Raw genomic sequence first — 25226 nt, forward strand, 5'->3', positions numbered from 1 at the left:
TAAATTTCACTCTGCCATCTTGGCTGGAAAAGCTTGAGCACATGGATTCCTACAGCACAGATCCCCCACGGCACAGTTGCTGCTCAGAGAAAGCACAAGAGACAAAACTATTTCCAAATTCTCTCCATGAACCCGTCCATCTGACTGATAAGAAAAATGCCAGGCTCTGGCTATTTGGTTTGGCAACAGGGAATGAAGATCTCACATTAGATCCAGAAGCAGCTGCAGCTCATAAGCAGCTGTGCAGCCTCTGTGCAGCCAGAGGATGTGTTTGTGGTGCCACTGGAGACAGTCCATCACAGCGTGGCAAATTAAACCTGCAATGCTGCCCCTCTGCTCATTAACTGTGTACTAAGCCCCTCTACTGGCAGCTTCAGACTGGGCAAATGCCATATGACCCTGAATGGCTTACATAATTTATACAGTAAAATGTCTCTAGTTCAGAAGCCATGTTCATTTGATAGGTTTTCAAGTTCATGCTATAAACTTAGAAGGACAGAGGTCAAACCCAAAACCTCAGATTCATAAATAGCAGATAAAAGCTGCTCTGCTCCTGGAACTGCAATTTAAGTGCCCTTTGTTCAACTTCTATACATTTTAATTATGCCTGGGACTCTCCCTTCCAATATTGGCACTTCTAGAAGCATGAACTCCTAATGCACAGTGACCAATGTCACTACAGCTGCCAATGATATGTTTCCACTTAAAAATCTGTTATATATAGCAGCAGGTCTCTTGACAGTACAAATTCTCCTCCCCAGGGCTCAGATACACATTTTTATTTTGGAATACACTGCCATGTCACTGAATGGGTGAGAGTCCTTTGTCTAGAGAAGTCCTGCAACTTTAAGATTTTCTTCTTGAAGATAATCCAGGCCCCTTGGACTCTTCTGCCCTTCAGGACCTGCATCTGGAAGGATTCCCTCAACCAGGTTCCCAAACAGGCCAAACTCTGCCCTCTGGAAATCCAGGGCAACTGTTCTGCTGACCCCACTCCTTACTTCTCCAAGAATAGAAAACTGCTATAATTTTGTGATCACTGTGCCCAAGACAGCCTCTAACCATCACATCACCCACAAGTCCTTCTCTGTTCACAAACAACAAGTCCATCATCCTTACCCCAAAAACAAAGGTACCCCTAGATCTGGGGAGAATCTGAACATGTTCTTGACATCTCTGGTGTGCTGTAACTTGTCTGGTAACCATCAGTCATTCTAGAGGTTTATCCTAAAGGATTTCTTGTTATGGAGTGCAGCTCCAGCAAATCACAGCTCTGTGAGTGCCTAATGTTATGGTTGGCATTGCAAATCCAAACCTTTATTACAGGAAAGATGAGGCACATCTTAAAGTTTCTGATTATCCTCTTTAAATAGCAAACTCTGTCTACAGAAAGATCCAACCATTCATTAGAGATGGGCTGGTCTGCAGACACTGCAGTACCCAGACAAATGTTCTGTCCACTCTGAGCCACACACAGCCCCCAGTGCCACACTGGTAGGTCGAGATACTCCTTGTATATTCAGGGTGGGAAGAGTCAGGCATTGGTTTTAACAATAAAACACACAATTCTGCAATAATTAAGTTGTATTCATGCTATGAGGAAGTTTTTTTCTGCTTTTGTCTTTATCTCTAAGGCAGACACTGGAACTTCTTACCAGTAAACCATTGGATCCATGGACTGTGACACAGCGGGAGAAGGTGTTGTGGATGGAGGTTTCCTTCACATACGTTGGAGGGTTGTAGCCTCCTTTCTCATCCACATCTCCAGCCATATGGAAATGAATTGGGTAATGCCCCATTGTCTGCTGGCCCATGTATTTCAGTTCTAGACCTTCAATGTGGGTAGCCTTAAAATCAAGACCAATCTGGAGAACAAGAGAACAGCAGTCAAGAAACACAGAAATCTGTTGAGGGCAAGGACAGAGAGCACAGGCATAAAAAGGGCTGCACTGTATCTGCTGGAAAGATTTACTATGGGGAGAGGAGCGTGTGGCTGCAGGGAGAGGGAGAGAGGGACATGGTGGCTAAGAAGACCAGAGCAGCTCTTTGATTTCCTCACTACTGCCATAGATACATTTAACTTAATTGTAGAAGAAAAGCAATTGATATTTATCATTTCCCATGGGTTTCAGCCAGCTGGGTTCAAATCGAACTTCCTGGGCTAAGCACCACCAAAATCTAGGGAAAAGTGGGATTGGGATGTGGAGAGTTTATCTCAGGTGTGTTGATCACCAGTCTTGCTGGCTGAGCAATGTCTGCAGGAGCAGGACATGCACTTCAAAGCTGAAGGACAGGCAGCAGCCAGAGGGTGAGTCTGCTGTGCTGTGGGGAGAGGTTGTTTGCTCCGTGGCTGGTGAGGAATTTTTCCCTTCCTGCATCTTGCCATCTTTGGTATGTGAAGGTGTGGCTGGAAGGAGGAAAGGACAAGCAAAGGGCTCCAGCCTTACCTTGATGTGTCCCCCAAAGGTGTCAAAATCAAAGAAGGAGCACAGCTTGCTGCTGTACTCGTAGCACTGTGGCTCCATCTCGCCCATCACCACCACGTTGCGGCTCAGCAGCCCCACTTCTGCCCGCATGTCCACGCCGTCCACCACCTCGCCCATGTGCAGGTACATGGCTTTCCCTAAAGGAACCAGATCCAGTTTCAGGATTACTCTGGCAATGCTGCTGGCTTCCTGTGGGCTTCCTGTAGTGGGGTTGGTGTGCTGATGGAAGGAGCAACCGAGTCAGCATGAACTGTTGGCTGAAACCTCAGAGGAGACAAGGCTGGAGCGCAGGTGACACCCAAGGTCTTGGTGAGATATTTGTAATGGAGGAAGTGGGATTTTTTTGTCCTGGGTTGCCTCATTTAACCAGGGAGTTAAACCAACAATCTGGTGACAAAACACATTTCCTACCTTGAAAAGGAACTGTGTACCTTGGATTACAACCGGCTGTGTATGAACATCCAATGCAAAAAACACTGGTGGTGCAGCTACTGAAAAGTCTAAATCACCAAGGTTAGCACGGCATTTCCCATAGTAAGACATGGGGAGCTGCTCAGACCCCACAGCACTACTCTCAAGCAAGCATCAGTCAGATCCTGTTTACACCATGGCTATTGATGCAAACAAGGAGCGGAGTGGGCTGAAGGCCTCATAGGAATTGTGGCTTGGGACAATCACAGCCCCTCACCAAGTTTGTGGGCTGTAAAACCTCTGACTCCCTGTCCTCCCAGACCTCTCCATTTCAGATCTACCCTCACGTCTTCAGCTTGGTCCCAAGGCTTCCTCCCACCCTGGTGTAGTTGGAGTCAATGGGATCTTCCATCTACCCCATGCCACGCTTCCCTTTGCCAAACCAAGTTGCTCATAACATCTTCCACACACACCCTCCTCCATGGAGGGGTTAAAAGCACTGAAAACTTTCCCTGGCCTGACCAGAAAGGGGGGAAGTCCAGGCAGTGGGGATGTCTAGAAAGCAAAACATCTCTGTTGTAATTTCATTCAAACATATTCCTACTACCTCCTTCCTTCCGCAGGTTTTTGCAGAGAAAAGTCAGTCAGGAAAAGGTTCACCTTACTGACTCCATTCTGCATTATTCCAGTAAAAATAAGTAATAAACTCTTTAAGTAAACACTGAACTTTAAGGAATGCTACACTTGCATGTATTTAATTTCCATGGAATCGTTCAAATCCTTAATTAGAAACATATGGCAAGCCTAAAGCCTGGCTATCACTGCAAAGCACTTTATGCTTAAGCAGAAGTGCCAAGTCAAGGGGAGGATTTTGAACACTGAAACAACATTATTTTTAACCAAAACATGATGCTTTCAATGTATAAAAAAAGAGAAACAAACACCATTCACTCCCTGTTGTCCTGAAGCTGGAAGCAGTGTAGTTTGATGGCAACAATGGGATTTGGGAAGGCTGAGTGCTCTGCCCTGCCCTGAGCCTGCTGCGTTGTGGGACACGGGTCACGCCACAACATGTGCCTTCTGCCTTGGCACCTCTGCCTTCAAAATCATCTGATCTTGTGAAAATCACTCTCTGTTAACTTGAGGAGTGGTGATGGCCAAAGAGCTGCATGCTTGTTTCAGAAATGAAAGGCTGCAAGAGACCCTGGATTTGCACCTCACCCACTTTTGCAATTGTCTCCCTAGAAATTCCTGGGCTTATCCATGCCCATGGTGTTGCCCTGCAGCCAGTGAGCCTCATCAGGTGTGTGGCCAAAACCAGACTCAACCCTTCCAAAAAACAGCAGCTTTGCTTCCTTTATTCATATACATGAGGAAAAAAAAATCCACTGCAGTGAGTACCCTCCACATGAGGATCCTCCATGCTGGAGCCTTGAGTCTGTAAAGGATCACAGTTTCACCTTATGGAGAGCATTTTTAAGCTGTTATTTTTCAGTTTTCCCCAGAGCTGACCTCTCCTTGATTTACTGAAATGCAGGAAGAATTTTAGATAATCATAAGAACATACTATTTGAAGCTACATCTCCAGGATTTGTGGCAGTGAAATTAGATAGGCAGTTTTGTTATTCCTGTGCTGAGCTCTAGAATAATAAATGTCATGCTTGCATGTATTTAATTTAATTTAACACCAGTCCAGACATGCAAAACAGGGTAAGCACTGACAGGAATGTTAAATATGGACTAAACAGTTTCTAAATATAACTTCTTGGGTGCATGCTTTTCACTCTATGCTTTTGCTGATTTGACATGTTTGGAGATAAAAGGAGAGACAGAAAGCAATCCCCTTCCAAATTAAAAGCGGATTTTGAATAATAGCTCCTTTAATAGAGTCTTGAAAAACAAACCACTTCTCAAGGCTGACAGAAATTCAAGCTCCTTGCAGCAACGGGGCTGAAAGAAGCTTGTGGGAGACAGCCTGGCATGGGAGTCTTTGTGTGCTGTAAATGACTGCTGGGAACCAGCACTACAACACTGGGCACTTCCCATGGGACAGGAGCACTGTGAGGGGCATATACAGACACGTGGCACTGCCGTGTTTGGTGGTGGGCAGGAAAAAAACCCACAAAAGAGTCTTCTCTGTGCTGAATTCAGTGAGTTCACACGAGGATGGCAGCGTCTCACTCTGCTGAGCTACAAGTTTGAAGTTTGGCCGCTGCTCACAGCTGGCACATGGAGCCTTCCCAGGGACCAGCCAGGATATCTGAGAACCCAGGGCACTGACCATGGGCAAACCCCAGCCAGGGGTTTGCAAATGGGCACTGAAGTGGTTTGATACTTAAAAGGCAGCCCTGTGCTTTGAAAGTGGGAGGAACGTGTTGCAGCCTCAGCATCAAAGCCAGAGCTGTGATTTCCCAACCACTAACAAGCCCTGAGGCCACTGCTTCGCCATCTCCTCCTTTGGGTTGGGGTTTGCTGTATCCCTCATGGACAGACTGCCCTGCCAGGCTTGTGCCATATTGTAATCTACACCAAACACAGCCTTGCAGGTACCCAGATCACATCTCCCCAGAACAGACTCGGGTGATGGACTAGGAAAAACTCCCTGGCTTTGCTGCTGCATGTGTCACAGCAGTGCCTCCAGTCAGCACAATGTAAAGGTAGAGGGAACACTTCCTCAGTATGTGGGCTTGCCTGGTGGAAGTCTTGAATCAGCAAAATATGAACGCATTTCCATTCTTATTACTCAAGACAGTGACTATTGAAGTCAGTTGTTGGTAAGGACAAGGTAATTATTAAAAGGAAATATACATTAAATAAATGTAGATGATCCGCTCATAAAGGGCATGCTTACGTCAACACAGCAATTCAAAGCAGAGTTTCTCCAAATGGTGCAAAGGAAAACCTGCCACATATGAACCCAGCCATAAAACCTGGGCTTTATCAAACCTGGGAAGGGTGGGATTTTTAAACTATTTCAACTGCTCTAAGTGTGGAAGAGAGCTCATATCTGATGAGTTCGATCTCTCAGAAAACCCTCCCAGGTACACTCATGCATTCCTAAATCCCTTGGCTCTAAAAGGCCCAAACTGCTTAATCTCCCTTTGAGAAGTGAAACCAGCACTAGAAGGTCTGGATTTGCTGAAGATAAATAAAGCTGAGATTCTCATAGAGAGTTTTTTTCTCTAAAGGGTCTTCCCCTTTGGGCTCTCTAGGGATTAGAGAAGTGTCTCATGGTCTTTTGATGTTTTCTAATCAAGTTTTTAAGGGAAATGCTAAACACAATTTGTCATGTTGTTCAACCCACATGATCCAGTGACAGTGAATCCTTCATGGCATCTTTAAAGTCAGTTCAAGTAATTTCAGATGCCAGCCCAGATCTGACAGATCTATCATTTTTGCCAAGCACTTGTCATCACTGGTGGTAAAGCTCCTATTGCTTATATTTAATAACAAACAAATGTTCACACTGGCATCTTTCAAATCCTCCTTATTCTGAATTATCTTCATGGGGTTTGCTGCTGCATCCCTAAGGCACAGGCCTGTAGTACAGCATGGTTTGGGTGAGCTGGATGGCTCCTTGAATCCCACAGTACAACCTGATGTCCTAATCAACAAATATTCCTCCAATCCATCACTTTTACATGGAAAATTTTCAGAAAATACACATACAACAATCAGGTACAAAGTCTACCCTTAAGAACTGTGTAAACCTGAATGAGATTCTGTCAGCTCAGCTCCCAGGCAATGCCCAAAGGTAGAAGGAGCTCTGAAAGATTGTTAGAAAGGACCATTTCACAAGATTTCCTGCCCTGCCCTGCCCTCAAGCACCAGGGTTGCCTTTAAAAAAGAGCTTTTGCAAGTTCCAGCCAAAATGATGCCAGCTTCTTAACAGAACACCCTAAATCTCTAAAAATATCTGAATTTTGATAGTGGAGTAAATTCTTCCGTCCTTACAGTACCAGATGTATGCTGACATAGGCTGTGAATTTTTCAGACAACTATGTATTTATACTTTTAATTCAAAGTTCTCTGCATGAACAAGATCACAGTAAACTCCTTATCTCTCTAATATTTGCAACCCAGTAAGCAGGATTTAAGAGATGTGTGCTTGAATTCATAGATCCACCAGTATGTGGGATAATTGGAACAATTATGCCAGGCACGAATAATTTTTTCATCCTTTATCAAGAGCATATAGGAGCACAAAAGAGTATTTCATCATTTCTGTTCCATGGTGAAACTTATCAGCATTAGTCGAAACTTCATACAGAGCAACCAAGATGAAGATAAGACTTGTTTCCCAGGGGAACTAGACAAAATAGTTGATCTTTCCTACTATCCAGTTCTATCATAACAACACAACCCTTCCTTCCTTCCTCCCTCCCTCCCTTTGCCCTGCACTGTCGTCCCTCCCCAAACCTTGTGAAGCTGGAAGATCAAACAGTTTTAATCTGTTCCCACAGTGAAAATAATCTTGGCACAAAAAGGACAAGTAAAAAAAAAAGAAAGAAAAAAGAAAGAAAAAAGAAAAAAAAAGAAAAAGAAGAGTTAAACAAAGAAAGCAAGTGGAGGGGAAAGTTCCATTTAAGTGAGTGACCATTTGACTGGGAGCAGGACCTGCAGATCTGGGTCCTCATGCAAACCACAGTTACCCATGGGAGCCACAGAATTTACACTAGGGCAGTTACTCCAGTAAAAGAGTGCAAAAGATCAGAGCCTGTGTGCCCTCCTTCGCTTTCTACACTGAGATTTGCAGATGTCCATAGCTAAATCTGCTTTCTTTGCATCTTCCTTGCAGATGTCCATACTAAATCCTCCTAGAACCTGATGGCAATTGAGTGTTAAGTCACTTAAGTTCTTTTGAAAAGCTCTAATCAATCCATTTCTAGCCAGTAAAGAAAGTATGAGTTTCAGCAGGAAGTATCAAATATAAATAGGACATGAGCTAACTAATGAGTTTGACTTATTTGGCACAATACACTAAACCATGTCTATTAAAATACTATTAAACTATGAGAGCATAAATTATTTGAAATCTTGGTATGCCAAGTGGCTGCCACGCCAAACTGGCTGTCCACAAAGCAGAGGTTTTCTGCCTTTTTTATAACAAAGAGACTCTTAAGTAGTTCAGATCTGACATTTAGGTTTCATTTCAAAAGTAAATAGAAAGGAAAAAACTAAAGATTAAAAGGGAAATAAATCATCACGGGTAAGAATGGTTTTATCATTTGTCTTTCAAAGAGCAAACTTTTGGAGTTCTCAGTTGCTAGACTAAACCTCTTAGGAAAATTAAGCCTTTTCACTTATTACAAATGACATCCCTCTGAGACCCTGTATATAAATGTATGTGTGGAAGGCTTCTCTCAGAAGGAGCAAAGCAATCTTGCTTACCTCCATACCAAAGGGCAGGCTGACATTTATGATGAATGTTCTTCTACACCCAAATACAAGCCTGGCCCAGGCACACAGGGCCAGGCTGTGTCAGGGCTGCTCACCTGTGCTAAGTCCAGGGGCCATTCATTATCCTGATTCTGGCTAATTACATGTCATGGCACAGGGCAGTGGATGGATTTACACCGTGGCCAGGGACAGGGCAGCTCAGGGACCTCCTGGCTCCTAAAGGCAGGGGACATCTCAGCCTTGCCAGGTTTTATTTCATCTAGACTGAACTTAGGCAGATTATTTTGTTTTCTAGTGTGAATGGGTTTTTGTTACGAGAAAGTTGGAAGTGATTTTTATAACTGGACTAGATTTTGCCTTGATTTATATAATCAGTGAAATCCCATTGACGTCAACAGAGTTGCCTGGATATAAGAAAGGAGAGACTTTGGCCCTGGTGTTCATGCCATTTGTGGTAATAAAAGGAATGTCCTAAATCTCCTAAAGAGCAATTGGAGACCAGGAGCACAATTGCTTTAACAAGTGTTTCCACTGCTTCTTTACTTGAAATTCACATGAAATTTTTTGTTGTTTTTAACCCATTGCTTGTTTCCTTAAACTAACCTGGCTGTCACTGCTGCAGAAGATGAATGTAACTACAGGAATTCCACAGATCCATTAGATTATGGGAAGCCCAAGACTCCTATGCCATCTTTATTTTTACTGGCAATCTTTCAAAACCATCCTCATGATGTGACTTGTATGATACCAGTCTGAGTCCAACAGCTCAAAAGTTGCTCAAGAAAAATATTCAGCTTGGAAATGTGTCTTCTTTGAAAGCACTAGACATTTGAAGTCATAAGACTATGATACATTCAGACTGTGAATAACATTTCTCTTGGCCTAATGCACATCTCCAACAATGAATGGCCAAAGCTCTATGGTGAGGCAGCTGCCAAAGGAAATGTATTGGTGCTTCCAGAAGAAGTTGCATCAGAGATAATGTTGAACTAGTTCATTTCAGAGAACCAAGTGAACTCCCTGGTGCATTGGATGTTCCGAGTGCCCTCATGGTTTCTCAGAAAGGTCTTACTGTAAATGCAGACGACCTCTGCCTACAGCAACAGCCAGTGTGCAAGCAAAGATAAAGTCACATGCATGATTTACCACCAGGTGGATGCTGCCTCTGAAAGACAGCCTCATCTACTACAGACTTTTATACTGTAAAATAAGATTTGCTTTTGTAAATTATAGAAGTAAAAAAATCCTAATCTATTCAGATGAGGAGCTATTCAGGTACTATTTCCATGCTCTGCTTATCAGTATGCCAAAACAAAGTTCTAGAAGGGAAAGACAACTACACAGACTCAAGTGAAGATTAAATCTCCCACTCTGGATTTCAGTTTTATGCTCATGCTGGTAATAGCCTGTGCTTCATCATGGTTATGCTTCTTAACTGGATTTGGTGTCTAGAGGCCATTCTACAATCATTTGACTACAAAATCTATTAATCAAAAGCAATTTGTTTTGCATTTGAGCTGATCCCCTACAAGAGAAAAATGCTGGGTCTCTGCAAAGGTTCCCACTCCTCCTTTTGAGGCTTGCTCTGGCAGCACCCTGCCACTCCATCCCCCAGTGCAGAGGCTCAGGACGACTCACTGGCTGCCAGAAATGTTGGTTAATACATCACCTCTATGAAATACTCTCTGGAGGCACAGTAAATGGGAAACGGTAGCTTCAGTAGTACAAAACAGTATTTCTAAAATGTATGATTACAGTTCTTTTTAAATAAAACTTAGGAAAGCAGCCAGCTGGAAATTACTTCATAGCCTTGCAGTCTCTCACAGTCTGCTCCTGCCCTAGGTCACTCTTCACATCAGCTGTGCTCATCTGCTTTCTAGCAAGTGGTATTTCAAATGCAGGTATTGAAAATAACAAATACATAAACGTATCTGTTTCTCTTATGTAAATTCATCCACTCAATAGTGCGCTTGGGGACAAAAATGGAGTCAGCTGTGAAAAGAGAAGGCAGAAAGCAACTAAAATCAAGTTAGATGGCTTTCAAGAATGAAAGTTAAGTATCCCAAAAGCATCTAACAACCAGCCATCAAGTTCAGTTGTCTTTCAACATTTTCCAATTCTTCTTGGAGTCAGGTCAGTGCAAAGGACAGGATTTGTGAACAGCAACACCAGAGTGATAAGATGAAGCACCTCACCTGCTACCTTGACCTGGGTGGGTCTGCAGGTTCTGCAGGGCAGCACTTGGAACTCCTCTGCCTGGTACATGGAGTAGTCAGTGCTCGCCACCACCAGCCTGTCTCCAGGCTCCCACGAGCTCACATCATCCACCAGATTCAGGATTGTGCTGTTCACGTTGGTGTCAATGGTTACTGTGAGCTTTGGCTTCACTGAAAAAAACAAAATGCAAGGGTGGAGAATAAGACAATTTCACCGGAAAAATCTTGCTCCTTCTTTTTTCTTCCCCCCACCCCTCTCCTTGGAGTGCCACCAAAAATTATGATTTTTCTCATGCTAAAAAGTAAAAAAAAATGTTAGCTCCTCCAAACATGTTTTTTACTGGCTTTGGCTTGGCAAGCAAGAAAACAGGAACATATTTTTCTTTAGTTGCAGGCAGGTGAATTTTCCACTAACCCCAGGTTAAATTTAAATGCAGCTCTTAGTGGCTCATTCTCACCACACCCACTTAGCAGCAGTTCTTGTGGGGCTGGGTGCTGTTGTTTACAACAGCCAAGTGGTCTTTAACCTAATGTCGATTTTTCCAGCAAAACAACAGTCTGACACCTTTCTTTTCCTGCCAGCACCAAAAATCCTAATGACCTGTCTAATGACCAGGTTAAGGACAGCGGTGTTGGAATGTTTAACTATAAAATGAAGTTTACGTTTCAAACCCTGTTGTCTTCACACGTTCTGATTGACTAATCCTACCTCATCCCAAAATGTTTTTGCAAAAGGCAACGAATTTACAGGAAAGAACTTGTCAAATACTTCCCACAGCCTTGCTGGGTATTTGAAAAACCATCCTGCTGCTTCTGTTAGTGCTCAGGAATTTTTCCTGAGCTAAATCTTCTTCCATCTTATCTGAGCTCACGTCCATAGCCCAGCCAAAGCTTTAGCTTGGAAAAATTACAGAACTTCTTCTGACACCAAGAAGGAGCGAGTCATGATAGGACAGGATTTCTGCTGTTCTCCGTTCTGGCTTTCAGCAATGGGACACGTACCAGATTTGCCACACAGGAACCTGACTCTGTAGTTGTGGCAGCCCTCTCCTGTCTGGTCCTTGCCGTGGCACAGAAATTGGTAATCATGGCCGCTCTTGTAGAAAACCTCAGTGGTTAAATCCTCTCCATCAAGCGTCACTGCCTGGAACGAGGATGGAAATACAACTCAGGTGCTGCTGTGAGGTGAAGGGATGTCACCAAAACATCTGAGCCATCAGAAGAGGCCTTTGCTTCGTTTTGGTGATGGCACAAGAACCATTGCGTAACAAACCCCTGTGACTGTGCTCTCCAGCCAGCATTTCCAGCTGCTCTCACACACAGCTGCTGCCTAGGTGCACACCTTTCTGCTTCTGTTCTGAGACCACGGGCTGTTTTGGGAGGAGTTTGGGAGCTTCACAAACAGCTGCCTTGGTGCCCTAGATTTTCTCTTGTCATTGGTTTGAGGGCAGATGGAAATATTGAACACAGATGCTTCCACCCAGATGAACTCATGGTTTCAAGCCTCTGCACTGCACTCATTCCATTGCTTGTGGCCAGGCTCTGTCTGAACCTTGCAGAAGAAAGGGGAAGGGGTTTTATTTCTCCATTGCATGGATCAGCCTCCCAAAAAAAAACACCCAAGGGTACTGCAATACTTCTGCCTGTTTCAAAAGAAACGAGAAGTGGCCTTTTCTCACAGGCAAGTACCAGCCTGTAGAGCTGCCTTGAGAAAAAAGGCTGTATGGTGCCAAGAAGCAGTGAGATATGTAACCTCTCTGGTGTTCCTGCTGGGGCAATGTCTCAGGGTCATGTCAAATTTCACATTCTGTCTCTAGAGCTTGTATTTCCCTTGACCCTTTCACAAAAATGTGGTGCATTGCATCGAGGAATCCAAATACCACCTGCATTTTGGCAAGGCACCACCAGGAGAAAAGGCACCTTTCAATGAAGGGTCTGATCCTGATTCTCTCACTCATGCAGGCTTTCCTTATTAATCCACCCTGCTGCTGTGTGTGGGATTAGCACCGTCAGCTGGAGGAATGTGCCTCTGGCTGTGCTGTGCTTCTGCTATTATCATCATATCTTCAATTTTCTCCCATGTTCCAGAGCTGGGTCAGGCCAGCTGCTATAAATCAGTGTAGCTTTATAAAAGCAATGAGTAGCACCAGATTACACTACCTGAGGATTTGCCCTAAGAAACTGAAAAATTTCTCGCTTTTAATATATATGGGGGGGAAAAAAAGTAACTTATTTCACAGAAGAGGAAAAAAATAAGGTTGTGTCTAGAGCAGAAGAACATATTTTTCTTCTTTTTTTAACACACATTCTAGAAGGGGATGTATCATAAGAAACATCCAACCCCTGTTTTGAACTAAGTTGTCACTTCTAATACACGTATATGGAAGCAGAAATGAATGTGGGTTTGGTAAGACCTGGCAGAAAATTATAGGGCAGTTTTTTCCTTTCTGTTCAAGAGAGATTCTTTATAACATTTAGCCCTGGAAATTTTCACTCATGGAGTCAGCATTCCCGTTTACTTCAATAGCCACATTCTTGTGAATAAGAACAACTCCATTGGCTCATCCTCACACAGATGTGAAGGATTTTACTGTCTTTCACTAGGCAATGCTTCTGCTATAGTATTTTTACCAGGTAGACATAAAAAGTATATGGTGAACATGTTAAAAAAAATACCCTCGTTTCTTGCTGGGGTTTTTTTGTACTTAAAGAGGTTTTTAGCAGTGTCAGAAAAGGCATCTGAGTGCTCCTCAGCATGCTGGCCTGGTGATATTATTATGATGCTTAGCCCCAAACAGAATTCAAATTTCTTTCCACAGAGATAAAACAATTGATTACAAGAAATGGCTGAAAGCTCACCAATATTTTTGACAACCTGCTACAGCTAGTAGTTGCACTACTTTGTTATATTTTGTGGTTAATTTTTTAGGTAGGATCCATTCCAGGACCATTAAAACCTTTGAAATTTTCATGTGCTTGCTCCTTTTAATCTTCCAGCAGGGAACCACATATTTCATGATAGCATCTGTGCAGTCCATGACCCCATCTGTACACCTTTTCATGCCAGGAGCCAGAATTTACTGAAACAATTCTAACAAATTTGTCTCAGAACAATACAAGACTGTACGCAGGATCTTGCTGGTTATGTATTATAATGGTAAAATAATTGGTGTGTTATATTTAGAAGAAAAAATACTGAAAAATCACATTTATTTTGGTGGTTCAGTGTTTGTCCAAAGAAGATTTACCCCCCCCAAAGTGAGTGGTAAGCCTGCCTACCTGGATGTCAATGGGCTGCCTGCAGATTTTGTCAGGATGAGCAGCTTTGAAGTCAGACAGCTTCTCCATGTCCTTAGATCTCGCTTTGTCAGGTTTCTCAAACCACTCTGTCCATTCTACATCTGGAGACAAGTGCAAACAAGTATAGTCATTTGAAAGTCAAGCTTAATGAGTGCAGCAAAAGTGCACGAAGAATTATATGATCTCAGATATCATTCACAAGTTTCTTCACTGATGATCTGATTCATGCCTCTTGCTGCCAGTCTGTCAGCCACTTTTAATGATGCTGTGAAGTGCAACCAGCCGAGGGAGAGCAGAGTTATTAAAAGCTTCGTAACTGGCATGTGCACTGTAAGCACTATTAATAGAGACAGATTTTGGATCTGTGTCTGCCATAGCTGCCTTCTGATCTCCAGATCAAGTTGCACCAGCTACTGTGTGTTGTCTGAAACATGGACATGATGACTGTGCAGTGAGAAGAAGAGGTTGTGTGTGATCTCTGAGACCATAGGAGATGGAATTTCATACCCAGTGCAGAAAAGGAAAAAGGATCCCAGTTATTCAGAGGGTCCTGGAGACAGCTGGGGAAGTAATCTGTGAGTGTTCATTAATTAGGTTAGTGACAACATAAATAGCAGCTAGCAAGTCCACTCTTCCCAAATGGAAAAGGATTGCAGGAAAAAGGATGATTCACCCTGTTTGCCAGCTGTCTACCACCAAGTGAAATAGCTCACAGACCTCTTACCTTGAACCCACTCACTCGTTGAAGAGACGTTAAAATGTTCTCCATTCTCAGCTTTGAATAGTTTGAATACTTTGGCCACAGCTGACCCTTTGTGACCTTTTAAAAAAAAAAACCAAAACATCGGTAAAATCATTGAAATCAATTGGTAAAATCATTGTATGCAACTTATAAGAGTAAGAACTGAAAATATAATTGTGTGTATTTGCATATTTTGACTACATTATTCAAAATTAGCCTTGCACAACTTCTAGAAAAATTTACTAATCTTGCAATGAGGCTTCAGACACTTTTGTAACTGCATGGATAAGGAGGAAGAAAAATCTTCAAAAGTCAAGAGAGGATAAAGCCCACAATTATTGTCATATATTGCTATTTTTATTTAATATTGTAGCAAGCTGTGTTATTCATGTCATGAGAAGACAGACTCTACAGTGTTCAGCTTGCAAGAAAATGGTTTCACAGGAGGATTTGAGGATCCTAATTCAGGAGACACTGATTAAATTTTCAGCTGGTGTGAACTGGGTCTGTTCCACAGATTTGTGTCTTAAGAGAGGCAATGTCTGAGCTCAGTGAAGTTACACAGATTTACCGTGGTGCAGGATCTCACTTTTTATCTAAAAGTTTGGATAACCTAAGCTATCCCTCACTCAGCTGCTTCAGATGCATTAGTGGGAAGAAGCAATACATAAAGAGAGCATTCAATTAAATATGTCAAACCATCAATTGCTCATAGTTTCAATGTAATGCAGTGGGAAGTAAAAATGCAATTGACCAAATTAATCTCAACTATAACTCCAGTAACTTCCAGAGAACACATCAAGACAGCATTTGTGCATTAAATACCTTGATATTCAATGTGGTCTTCAACAGAAGAGGAGGGATTTCCTTTAATGGTAATAAAACTCCATGGGTGCCTGTAAAATGAAAATGAGAAATGATAAAGTTATGTCAAGTATGAGATGTGTATTTCTTATAGCCCAATGTTGCTAAATTTCTGAGGCACCACATTCAAAGCAGTCTGATTAGTGCCACAAGCAGCATAATTAAAATTATCTTAACAGTCTATATTTCTTCAGTAAATACATCAGAAGAGAAGCAAATTTGAAGACAAATGCCCACTTAAAACATGCCTGTAACAAGTGTGTTTGTTTTTTAAATGTATATTTAAGGAAACTTGTGTATGACAGACCCAAAAGACACTGGCAAGTCCTTGGGGAGCCTGCAAATAAATCTTGTGTGTGTGTGTGTACATGTGTATACACTAAAGAATATGCAAAGAAACCACTTGTGTTTAAATAAATTTAGCTCATGCTGAAACCTTGTGTATGACAATTGTCTTTGGAATGACCCATGAGAATTTCTAATAGACAGACTGGCTGGCAAAGGACAATAAAAAATGCTTAGATAGTCTCTTCATATCTAGTTTCCTTCCTTGAACACTGAACAAGGATAAAGGTTTCTGGCTCTGAATTGTCTATTCAAATCTGGTCCCATGTCAGAACTCAGTTCATTACCACCTGATGGTCATTGATCAAGCAGGTTCAATAGCTATCAGCCACCCTGGAGAGTGACCACATGGTTGAGAAAGCAATGGAGATAGGGACTGAAGTGCCTCCCAGTCTTGAGGGTGAACCCAGTTAGCAGGGGTCAGGGGGGATTTTCATCTTCAAAGTAGAAGTAGTTCAGGCATATCTGCTCTTAATGACTAAGAGAATAAAAAAAATATGAGTTTAGGATGGTAGGGAGACTGTCCTGATTTTAGCAAAAACTCCCATGGATTAGGTCATGTCTCTATAGTTATAAATATCTGGTCACTTCAGTTGCATCAAGAGTCTTGCAGGTCATCTTACATCGGTTCAAGTGAAGTTCCAAACCACTCTGGTTTGGAACTCCCAAATAAAACACGTACAGACATTGGCAGAGAGCCCCTAAAGCACACCCAAAACACCAGCTGGGGTTTACTGGGGTTTGCTGCTCTGGGGGCAGCAGGGCAGGCTCGGGGTGAGCACTGGTGCAGCCCTTGCTGTGCCATGGCCCCAGTGGATGTGGCTGCTCGAGGGGACACTGTCCCAGCAGTGTGTCCTCAGCCCCAGAACTGGCCAGGCTCAGTGGAAGCTGCCAACACCACTGCCTCGGGAGCCTGCCAGCCAGCAGATGCTCCTGCTGGAAAATTTGCCTGTGTGCCAATTGCCAGAGGCACTGACGGGCTGTGATCTCCATCCAGGGAGAGAAGGGGGATGGGAGCAGGAAGGACACTTTATCACTCAGCAGTCAAGGTTTTTTTGGTTTAGTTGTTAGTATTATTTTGGTAAACCAAATTTGAAACAAATGACAAAAGTTATGATGCCTCAAAAATAATCTCAGAAATAATTTTAAAAAATAAGGATTTATTCACTTCTGCAACTCAAGGTTTGGCCACATTTCATGTGTTAAATATACTTGTTTCTCCCAGTTATTTTACCATTACAAATAGTTTTAAAGTTGTTCAACCCTGACACATAAGGACAATATGCAATCTGTTTGGGCTATATAAAATGAAGTGACCAGGAAGTCCAGAGCCATACAGGAAGTATTTGTGTGGAATTCCAAAGAGAACAACTATGTCATCAAGTGCAAAAAGGCTTTCTCTTCATTTATTAGTCAATGGGAAAAAATGGTTCACACTGAAAGAGTAAACCCAGTTTTCAGAAGGAAAACAATAGGAGAGGAATGCAAGATTTTCCTTTCATTCCTGATGTTCCGGACTCAGCAAATAGACAATTAAAAGAGATGCCAGAAGCACAGAAACATTTTTGAATAAATCAGCATTGTGCATCGGCTCTGCTACAGCAAGGGGGAGCAGCAAAACTTTACAATCTGGTTGAATATGGAGCAGCTGGAGATGGACAGGAATTTGCCCATTAACCCCAGCCAGAAACCAACACAATCTATGACTGCATAGCCTGACTCAGGTGGCACTTCACAAAATTTGAAGAAGAAATTTCCTAAGCCTGGGGTTTACACTCTTATTCTCTCAGGGATGCCCATGGCCAGCCCCAGCCTTCATCAGCTGAGAAGGTTTGACAGCCAGGACTCATCAGGACCAGCCAGCAAACCCCAGTGCTGGGCAGCGAGTGGTGACAGAAGTGTTAGAAAGAAAAACCCATCTGCTCTCCTCAGCCAGAGCCTGCCTTGGCCACGGAGGGTAATTTGTGTACATGTGTGTGTAATTTTCTCATTCCAAGCAATTTTTTCTAAGACACTAAAAAAAAATTTTGCAAAGCACTTGTGAAGTGCATACGTCCTTATTCATAGTTATAGATGTGTCTGAAACGTAAACCCCGATGTCTAAATCTTGTTACACTGAAGTGGAAGTTCAATTTGCTTTAGAGGAAAAGCTTGGATACATGTAAAGCTGCCTGTGTTCCACTGTGCCATCGAATTGCCTTTCTAAGTCTGGCCCCAGCTACCATCCAGACACTGTGGCTTTTGAGAATTGATGAACTAAAACTCTGAGAACACTCCTAAAAATATGTTATATTAAATAATGCACCAGATACTTTTCCACACACCAATATGCTGGTGGAAGACAGTGTTGACCAATTACTACCTCATTACTTATCCACATGTCTCTATAATTCATGGAATGCAATTTTGTGGTATTTCAGATAACAGCATGGCAAGGATTAGCCTCTTGACTGGAAACCATAGCAATGCTGAAAGTCACACTTCCATGGATGAATTTCTGCAGTGTTTCCATTATAAACAGTGATGGAAAAATTATGAGAAGGTTGCATTAAAACATCACAGCAGCCTAAAAAAAATCAAGTGCAATTTACTTTTATAAATATATGCAAAAAAATCCTTACTGTAGCACAACTGGGGAAAAAAAAGTATAATGTTCAAAAATCATGTTGTGTTTCCCTAATTCCAGAAGCATTTGTAAAACAAAACAAAAACAAAAACAAAACGAAAAAAAAAACCCAGCTGGCTACTGGGCTCTAATATGGGGTCTAGATTTGAGAGGTAGAATTGCACTGCTGGAGATAGCCTGGTTTTGGAGACCATTTCTGCCCTCCTTGTTGATTCTTTGAAATGTGTTGTCTGGTGCCTAGGAGCCCCTGTAACATCAACCTCTTCATCAACCACCACAGATCTTGCTCCATCTGTGTGTGCCCAGCTGACAGATGTCTCTTTCCACAAACTGCTGTACTGTAGCACTTCTCCCTACAAGCCAGATTCTCTGTGTGTGTCTGTGTGTGTTTTCTGCAGACACCCTCTTAGTGCCTCATAAAAAAAAAGCCTACATAAATTCAGATAAACACCAAAAATATAATGGCTACAGTTGGGTAAATAGCAAGTATTCTCAACAGTGTGTGTGCCAACACAGACCCTGTTTTGGCCACAGAAGTATTTACAGTCCACACCATAAATCCATGTTTGCTAAATTTCTGTGCTGCACAAGTCCCCAGACCTGTACTGGACAAGTTGAGGAATGTGCTGTATGTATGTCTGTATGTATGTAGCCAGGGCTACAGAGCAATTATTGTACTCTCCTTACTTCTCAGCCCATCTAATTCTCTGTGTGTATATAAATACGCTTCTTCAATCTTTAGAGGATGGCTTGAAAATAAATTGGAATAAGCAACCTGTGGGAACAGTATCTTGGAAAAACATCCTTTTTAATGTGAATCATATGCTATTCCTCAATCTGCTAATAAAAATACTTAATATAGACTCTGAGTGCATCTGAAACTATCTAATTAACTGCTAAAACTCCACATTGAGAAGTTTCTCTCTCTTTTTAATTTTTTTTTCCCATGTGAAAGAACTTTGTGACTTTGAAAGAGTGGAACTATTTGGACATCTCAGGAACATAATAACGCCTCTGTGCTGGGAGAACTGGCAGGACTGGCACATACCTAAACCCAAGGTGGAGGAAATGCTTGCTGCCCAGTTTGGTCATTGCTTTCCTGGCCAAGTCATCCAAGTTTCTGGATCCTTCATCATTCACTGCTACTGACAGGATCATGCCATTTGCAACTCTCCCCAGATACTGAGCCAGGCGGATACTTTCCTCTTTTGTTCTGTAAGTATCAAACCTGAAATGATAAAAAGTACCCAGAAACGTTTACTGCAGTGGTCACCACACCCTTATGTACTGACAAGCAAGTACTATAAAGAAAGTACTCTTTTGTATTACTCACTGTAATATTACCCTGTTGCAAAAGCACTTGTCTAGCAGGGTGTGTTAGGGGCTTCTGTCAAGCTAAATTGATTAAACTCTGTTTAACAAACTGCAAGGTGTAGCAGTGCTCGCTCTGTGGTTTTGGAGATTGCTGGTCTAAGAGAAATGGTACAGATATGCAATAACCCCCATTTGAAGAAGATGCTAAAATGTGTGTGTTTGAGCTTGCTGAGATGCTGTCCCCAGCCTGTTCCCAAAGACCCTCACATCTAGGCAGCCAGGAGGTCACTCACCGATCTGAGTGGACAACAGCCCCTGTCTTTGGGTCAATGACATGGACAATGACACCTCGGTGGCCCCAGCTCCTTTCGAAGTAATATCCACCTTCTTCCATGCCACCAGGATGAAGAGTCTTGTTTAGGAAAGTCCAGGACAGCTTTTTCTTTCCATGGATCTCAAGAGTGCCACCTTTGCTGACTCCAAGGTACTTCTGTCCAAAGTAAGGATTTGGCTGGCTGCTGTCATCCGCTCTAAAGCAGGAAGGGAGGAAAGGGACCAGGTTTGGGTTTGTGTCTGAGCCAAGGAACCTCTCTCCTTGTGCTGCTGTGACCCGAGGAGAAAACTCTCATGATTTACAGTGCAGTTCTTTCAGGTACTCCAAGAATCAGGAGCTGCCCAAGTCATACAGAAAATAAATTATTTTAAAAAATAGTAGCAGCTACCAAAGACCAAAAGTAATCTGGAACACAGCTTATACATGCTATATTCATTATATCCAGGCCAGAGGAGGCCTGGAGCCCAGACTGAATGCCACATCTGTGTTTCTGGGTTCTGGAGGCAGGCAAGACCCTAATCAGAAGCTAAGAAGTCCAGTGGTTGTTAAATATGAATTCAGCATCCTTGAAATTTTTAGAGATCCTGTACCAATCTGCAAGACATAAATGTATTATCCTTCAGCTCACAACTCCCATACAGAAAGAAAGGCTGTTTAGAGAGGAGAACTTTCAGACAAAAATAACTCCTTAGGTTTTAAGCCTATTCTAGAAAATCAGTTTGAGTTTTGGGAAGATGCTTGCTGATTTTCTGGCATACCTGAACACCCCAGTGTTCATATCTCAGTAGAAGAGGAAAAAAAAAAAACAAACCTGCACCAAATTTTGTGGGCCATTTAAATTATTTAAAAAGTTACTGAACTTTCCACAGAGCACTGATGATAAGTGGACCTGAGAACATATAATTTTAAGGAACATTTTCATTCCCTGATGTGGAAGAGAGATGCCAGAAGGTTCTAAGTTAGTATTTTATCATGCATACCTACCGCCCATATAAGATGATCACCACATTGCCTTGGTAAGGGCACAGCTCACTGCCAATGTGTAACTCTCCATCATTTTCAATGAGTATATGTCTTGTACGCAGAATGATGGGCTGCACATCATCTTTGATGACCAGTTTCCCTAAGGGGACAAAGTTATGACATCTGCTTTATCACACAGCAGCTCATGTGAGGTTGTGGTGTCATTGTGCTAAACCCAGTGCTGAGCTGTCATCTCAGTTTTTGAAAAATTCTGTTCATACACCCCAAAAGAGCACACATTATAAATCCTGAAAACATTGTTTTTTATTCAGTCCCGTTCTTGAAGAGTGCAATTAGGATTTGCAAGGAAGAGGATCCATTCAAAACTGAGACAGAAATTTAGAGTTAAGATGAATAAAAGCTATTCATGCCAGCAACACTCTGGCTCTGTCCTTTCAGACAAAGAGGGACATAAGCATTGCCCTGTCCTGAGGCCCTGATAACTCTGCAGTATGATGCTATTGGGCCAGTGGATGGTAAAAAATATGTTTTTGAAGCAACTTACAGAAGTAGAACTGATCATTACTCTGAGCTACTTGTGTAAACTCTCCAGACAGGACAGAAAATAGGCTGGTTACAACGGCTAAAGAATCTCAGCACCTCAGCTGCTTCCCAGCCTTGTACTGAGGTAAAGCTGTATTTGCCCAGTACCCACCCACTTCTCAGCAAGAAGCTCTCCCAGTATGATCCAGAATGATTTAAACAGTCCCAGGGGAGAGCAGACTGCACCCAGCCTTGCCAGCAGCACGTTTTACCTCCATCAGTGATGTGGATAGAGTGCACAGTCGCAGAAGAAGAGAGAAGCAGCTTCCTGCCATTGTGGATCTCAACGTGGTTTTCTTCGTTGTGACCTGGGTTCCAGAGTTCTAATTCAGGATCTCTGTCAGGACATGTGACAGCTGCTTCTGCTGGGTAAAGATGGAGAGGGAGGACAATCAGTGTTTGCTGGTGTGAGACAGAAAGCTCTGCACCTGGGCATCTTCACAGTATCATTCAGCATCTCACTCTTGGCTGACTCCCTGGGACACAGCAATACCTCAGTGCAGCAGGGTACATGTGGGTCACCACCGAAAGAAAACAAACAACAGCTTAAGCTGTATGGTTTTCTGTTTCCTGGAAGAATGGAAAAACCCAATGCAAAGGAGCCTTGCAAGGAATGCAGTTGCTAGAAAACTACTGAAAAGGGACTTTAACTGAGCCCTGCAGTGACATTTAGCTCTGTTCATACCACCTAGACACAAAGCCCAGGGAAGGTATTGATAAAAGGATTACACAACTACTCCCTTTTAAAATGCCCCCAAATCACCTACTTTGTTTAATATTTGTTAAAAAAATGTTTTCATTATATATTTTCACTGGAGATAGAAAGAAAAAGAGATCAAACTAACATGGAAACACCAAGCACCAAGAGATTGCCAATACATCCAGTAACAGAGAGCAACAGGATCCTCACAAGTCTGTCTGGGTTTGTGAGCTTTTCCAGGCAGAAGCAATAAAGATTCATTCACTTTGGGATCACACATCTCCAGTGTCCACAGACAAATTTGATGATGGGCTGCCATGACGTGTTAGTCTGAACTGCTTTCATACCACATCCAAGACTCTCATGTTGCAGCTATCCATTTAAGATAAAGTATTTCCCTGATACAACCTTGGCTGATATGCAAGCCTCATGTCTTACACTAATCAACAAAACTGTGAGTGAGAGTCTCACGTGTGATGCATATTCTCTGAGGGTAGAACCCTTTCTAATCCTAGGAAGCTGAGGTCAGGGGAAGTTTGAACAATGAGTCCTTTGCCTTCAGAAAGGGCTGGGAATTCTCACCAGCTTTCCAATTTTTACCCCTTAAAACAAAAACACCACGGAGAAAATTACAGGACCAACAAATCAGTGATGATGGGCATGGGATAAACACCTTGACCTCAGCAGGGTTATGTCTCTGGAACTTGGTACAGAAAAGTTGGGTGAGTTTTGCCCCACAAATACTAATGCCTCCAGGTAATGGAAAGGACAACGATGTGAACCCAAGCAATAAATGGGCAGTTGTTTTGTGATGCCACTCTGGAACTTGAAGGACATCTGTAATTCCACTGCAACAGAAACAAAATCTGTCCATCTGCATTCTGTTTCTCCTCACATTCCTCCACCAGCTTCATATCTTAAGAGAACAATAGAATTGGACGAGGCATGACCTTAAAGTCTCCAGAGCCCAAATAAAGATAAATTTTCAAGGTGAGAAAGGGATGTTTCATGTGAGCTGCATAGACCTTGTCCCTCTGCAAACTTTTCTCATATACATGAACTAAATCAGAGAGGACCAATAATCTACCAGGCAGCAAGTCAGATACAGATAAACATCCAGGACCTGATTTTGGTACCACTGTGCCAGCTGGAAGCTGGAATTGTATTAGTAATGTCAGAGGTACTCTCTCTGATTTATAGTAATTGAGAAAAATAAAGAGGTGTTTCTGGGTTCCTACCAGAAGCCACACAGAATTAATAAAAGAAAAATTAAATAGAAAATATAAATATTTCAGACAGGGAATGCGGCTTGCATTGCAAATAGATATTCCAATATAACTGCAATACACACTGACAACAATTTTTTTTAAAGAGATGTTATTTCCCTGAGAATAAGGGTAATAGAAAAATTTGCTCATGATGAGAAGTGAAATAAAACTAAAAAAATCAATTCAAATGTAAAGGTATAATTTATCAATTAAATTATACCTTAATTAATCAATTTAAATGTAAAGGATAAAAATCTTGTTCATTTTTCCATTTACTTGAATATGCTACACAAGAAGCTTCCTGCAGTCTCGAAAGATGACTTGTGCCCCCAAATTCAATATTTTGAAACAGAGAGACACACAGGAAAGCCTAAGATGAAACCAAGAGGAATTTAGGCCAGTGTTTGGAATGAAAAACAGCAAAAGCCAACAAACCAGAAGCAGAGGACCCAAATTCCCATTTTCATTAACCAATCTGTACCAAGAACTTTGCACATCACCATCTTCTGTGCCAATGACACCATCAGGCTGAGCATCTTCTGCTAGCTGGTCCAGCTGCTTGATTATTACTTTCACTGTCATTTTTTTTTTTAAATAAAAGTGCAAATTCTACCCAGCATAAGGAAGTAACTGAATGTTTGCTCCTTGACCGAAAGGGCCTGAGCATGACAATGAGAGGTTCCTTCATGCAGCTGTAATGTTTGGGGCAAGACATATGGTCTCTCTGTTTCAAACAAATACAAACCTCCAAATCAGCTGTATAAAGAATATGTAAATCAAACTCCCCTTTCCCCCTTCCCTAAACTGCTTAGTAATAGAACTGCTTGGAAGAGACAAACCCAAGGGACAGGGATGTCCCAGGCCAGAGCTCTTTGCTCTCCACATCTGGGCTTGAGGAATGCAGGAAAATGCTCGCCTTCACCTCCCTCAGCCACAGCTATTAGGACCTGAGGTTTCTTTTGCTATTTCTTTGTGGCAGTTTGTTTGGTTTGTGTTTGGTTTAATAATGTGTGGCAGAGTCTGAGGGATTGCTGAGGGTACTTTCACCTGCTCAGAAATTTCAGTCTTTGCCACTCCAGCTGCCTTTGACTGGGAATATTGGCACACCCGAAAACAGCTTTTCTCCTGAGTTTTTAGCTCTGTCCTTGACTCTTTTTATACAAAGAGTGAAAACTGGTCATATTAAAAATAGCACTACACACCATACCTTTTTTCGCCATGGCAAGGAAACTTACCTGTGCTTACTGAAGAGACTACAAACAGAAAAAACCCCAAACTTCCAGCCAGATACTTGGAGGTAGGTAGAGCCATTCTTCACAATTTTTAATTGTCTGTGTGGATAGCTGTGAAAAAAGAAAATCGAGAAAATGTCACTAAAAAACCCACACACACACACAAAAAAGTGAAATCCAGCTTTATGCCAGACCACATCCACTGCCGTTCAGCTCAAGGGCTGAAAACACCTTTGCATTGATTCAGGACCAGGCTGAACAGAACAAGGAGCCATGGGCAGCTCCTCACCCTTTGTTTGGCTTGGGATAAACCCACTTGGGAATCCAAATAGACACTCAGAAAGCAGCCACCAGCTGTAACCAAAAACGCCTTAGGAATGTGGCATAAACACATCCAGTGTCAGGACTCTCTAGGGCTGCAT

General features: G+C 42.3%; 1 protein-coding gene across 1 annotated transcript in view; it reads right to left on the minus strand.

Moving 5' to 3' along the window:
- The window catches only part of CEMIP (cell migration inducing hyaluronidase 1), a 47032-nt gene extending 22149 nt beyond the window's left edge, over positions 1-24883 (minus strand). The window contains exons 1-12 of the mRNA XM_062501323.1: positions 24808-24883; positions 21817-21969; positions 21023-21161; positions 19998-20234; positions 19439-19618; positions 15381-15451; positions 14538-14633; positions 13793-13914; positions 11516-11657; positions 10493-10684; positions 2448-2623; positions 1656-1865 (exon numbers count right to left, since the gene is read on the minus strand). Of these exons, the coding sequence (XP_062357307.1) occupies positions 1656-1865; positions 2448-2623; positions 10493-10684; positions 11516-11657; positions 13793-13914; positions 14538-14633; positions 15381-15451; positions 19439-19618; positions 19998-20234; positions 21023-21161; positions 21817-21969; positions 24808-24883 (1794 nt within the window). The remainder of the gene's footprint in view (positions 1-1655; positions 1866-2447; positions 2624-10492; positions 10685-11515; positions 11658-13792; positions 13915-14537; positions 14634-15380; positions 15452-19438; positions 19619-19997; positions 20235-21022; positions 21162-21816; positions 21970-24807) is intronic.
- Between the last annotated feature and the right edge of the window lie 343 nt (positions 24884-25226).

Source organism: Cinclus cinclus, chromosome 13, assembly GCF_963662255.1.
Source record: "Cinclus cinclus chromosome 13, bCinCin1.1, whole genome shotgun sequence".
NCBI classification, from domain to species: domain Eukaryota; kingdom Metazoa; phylum Chordata; class Aves; order Passeriformes; family Cinclidae; genus Cinclus; species Cinclus cinclus.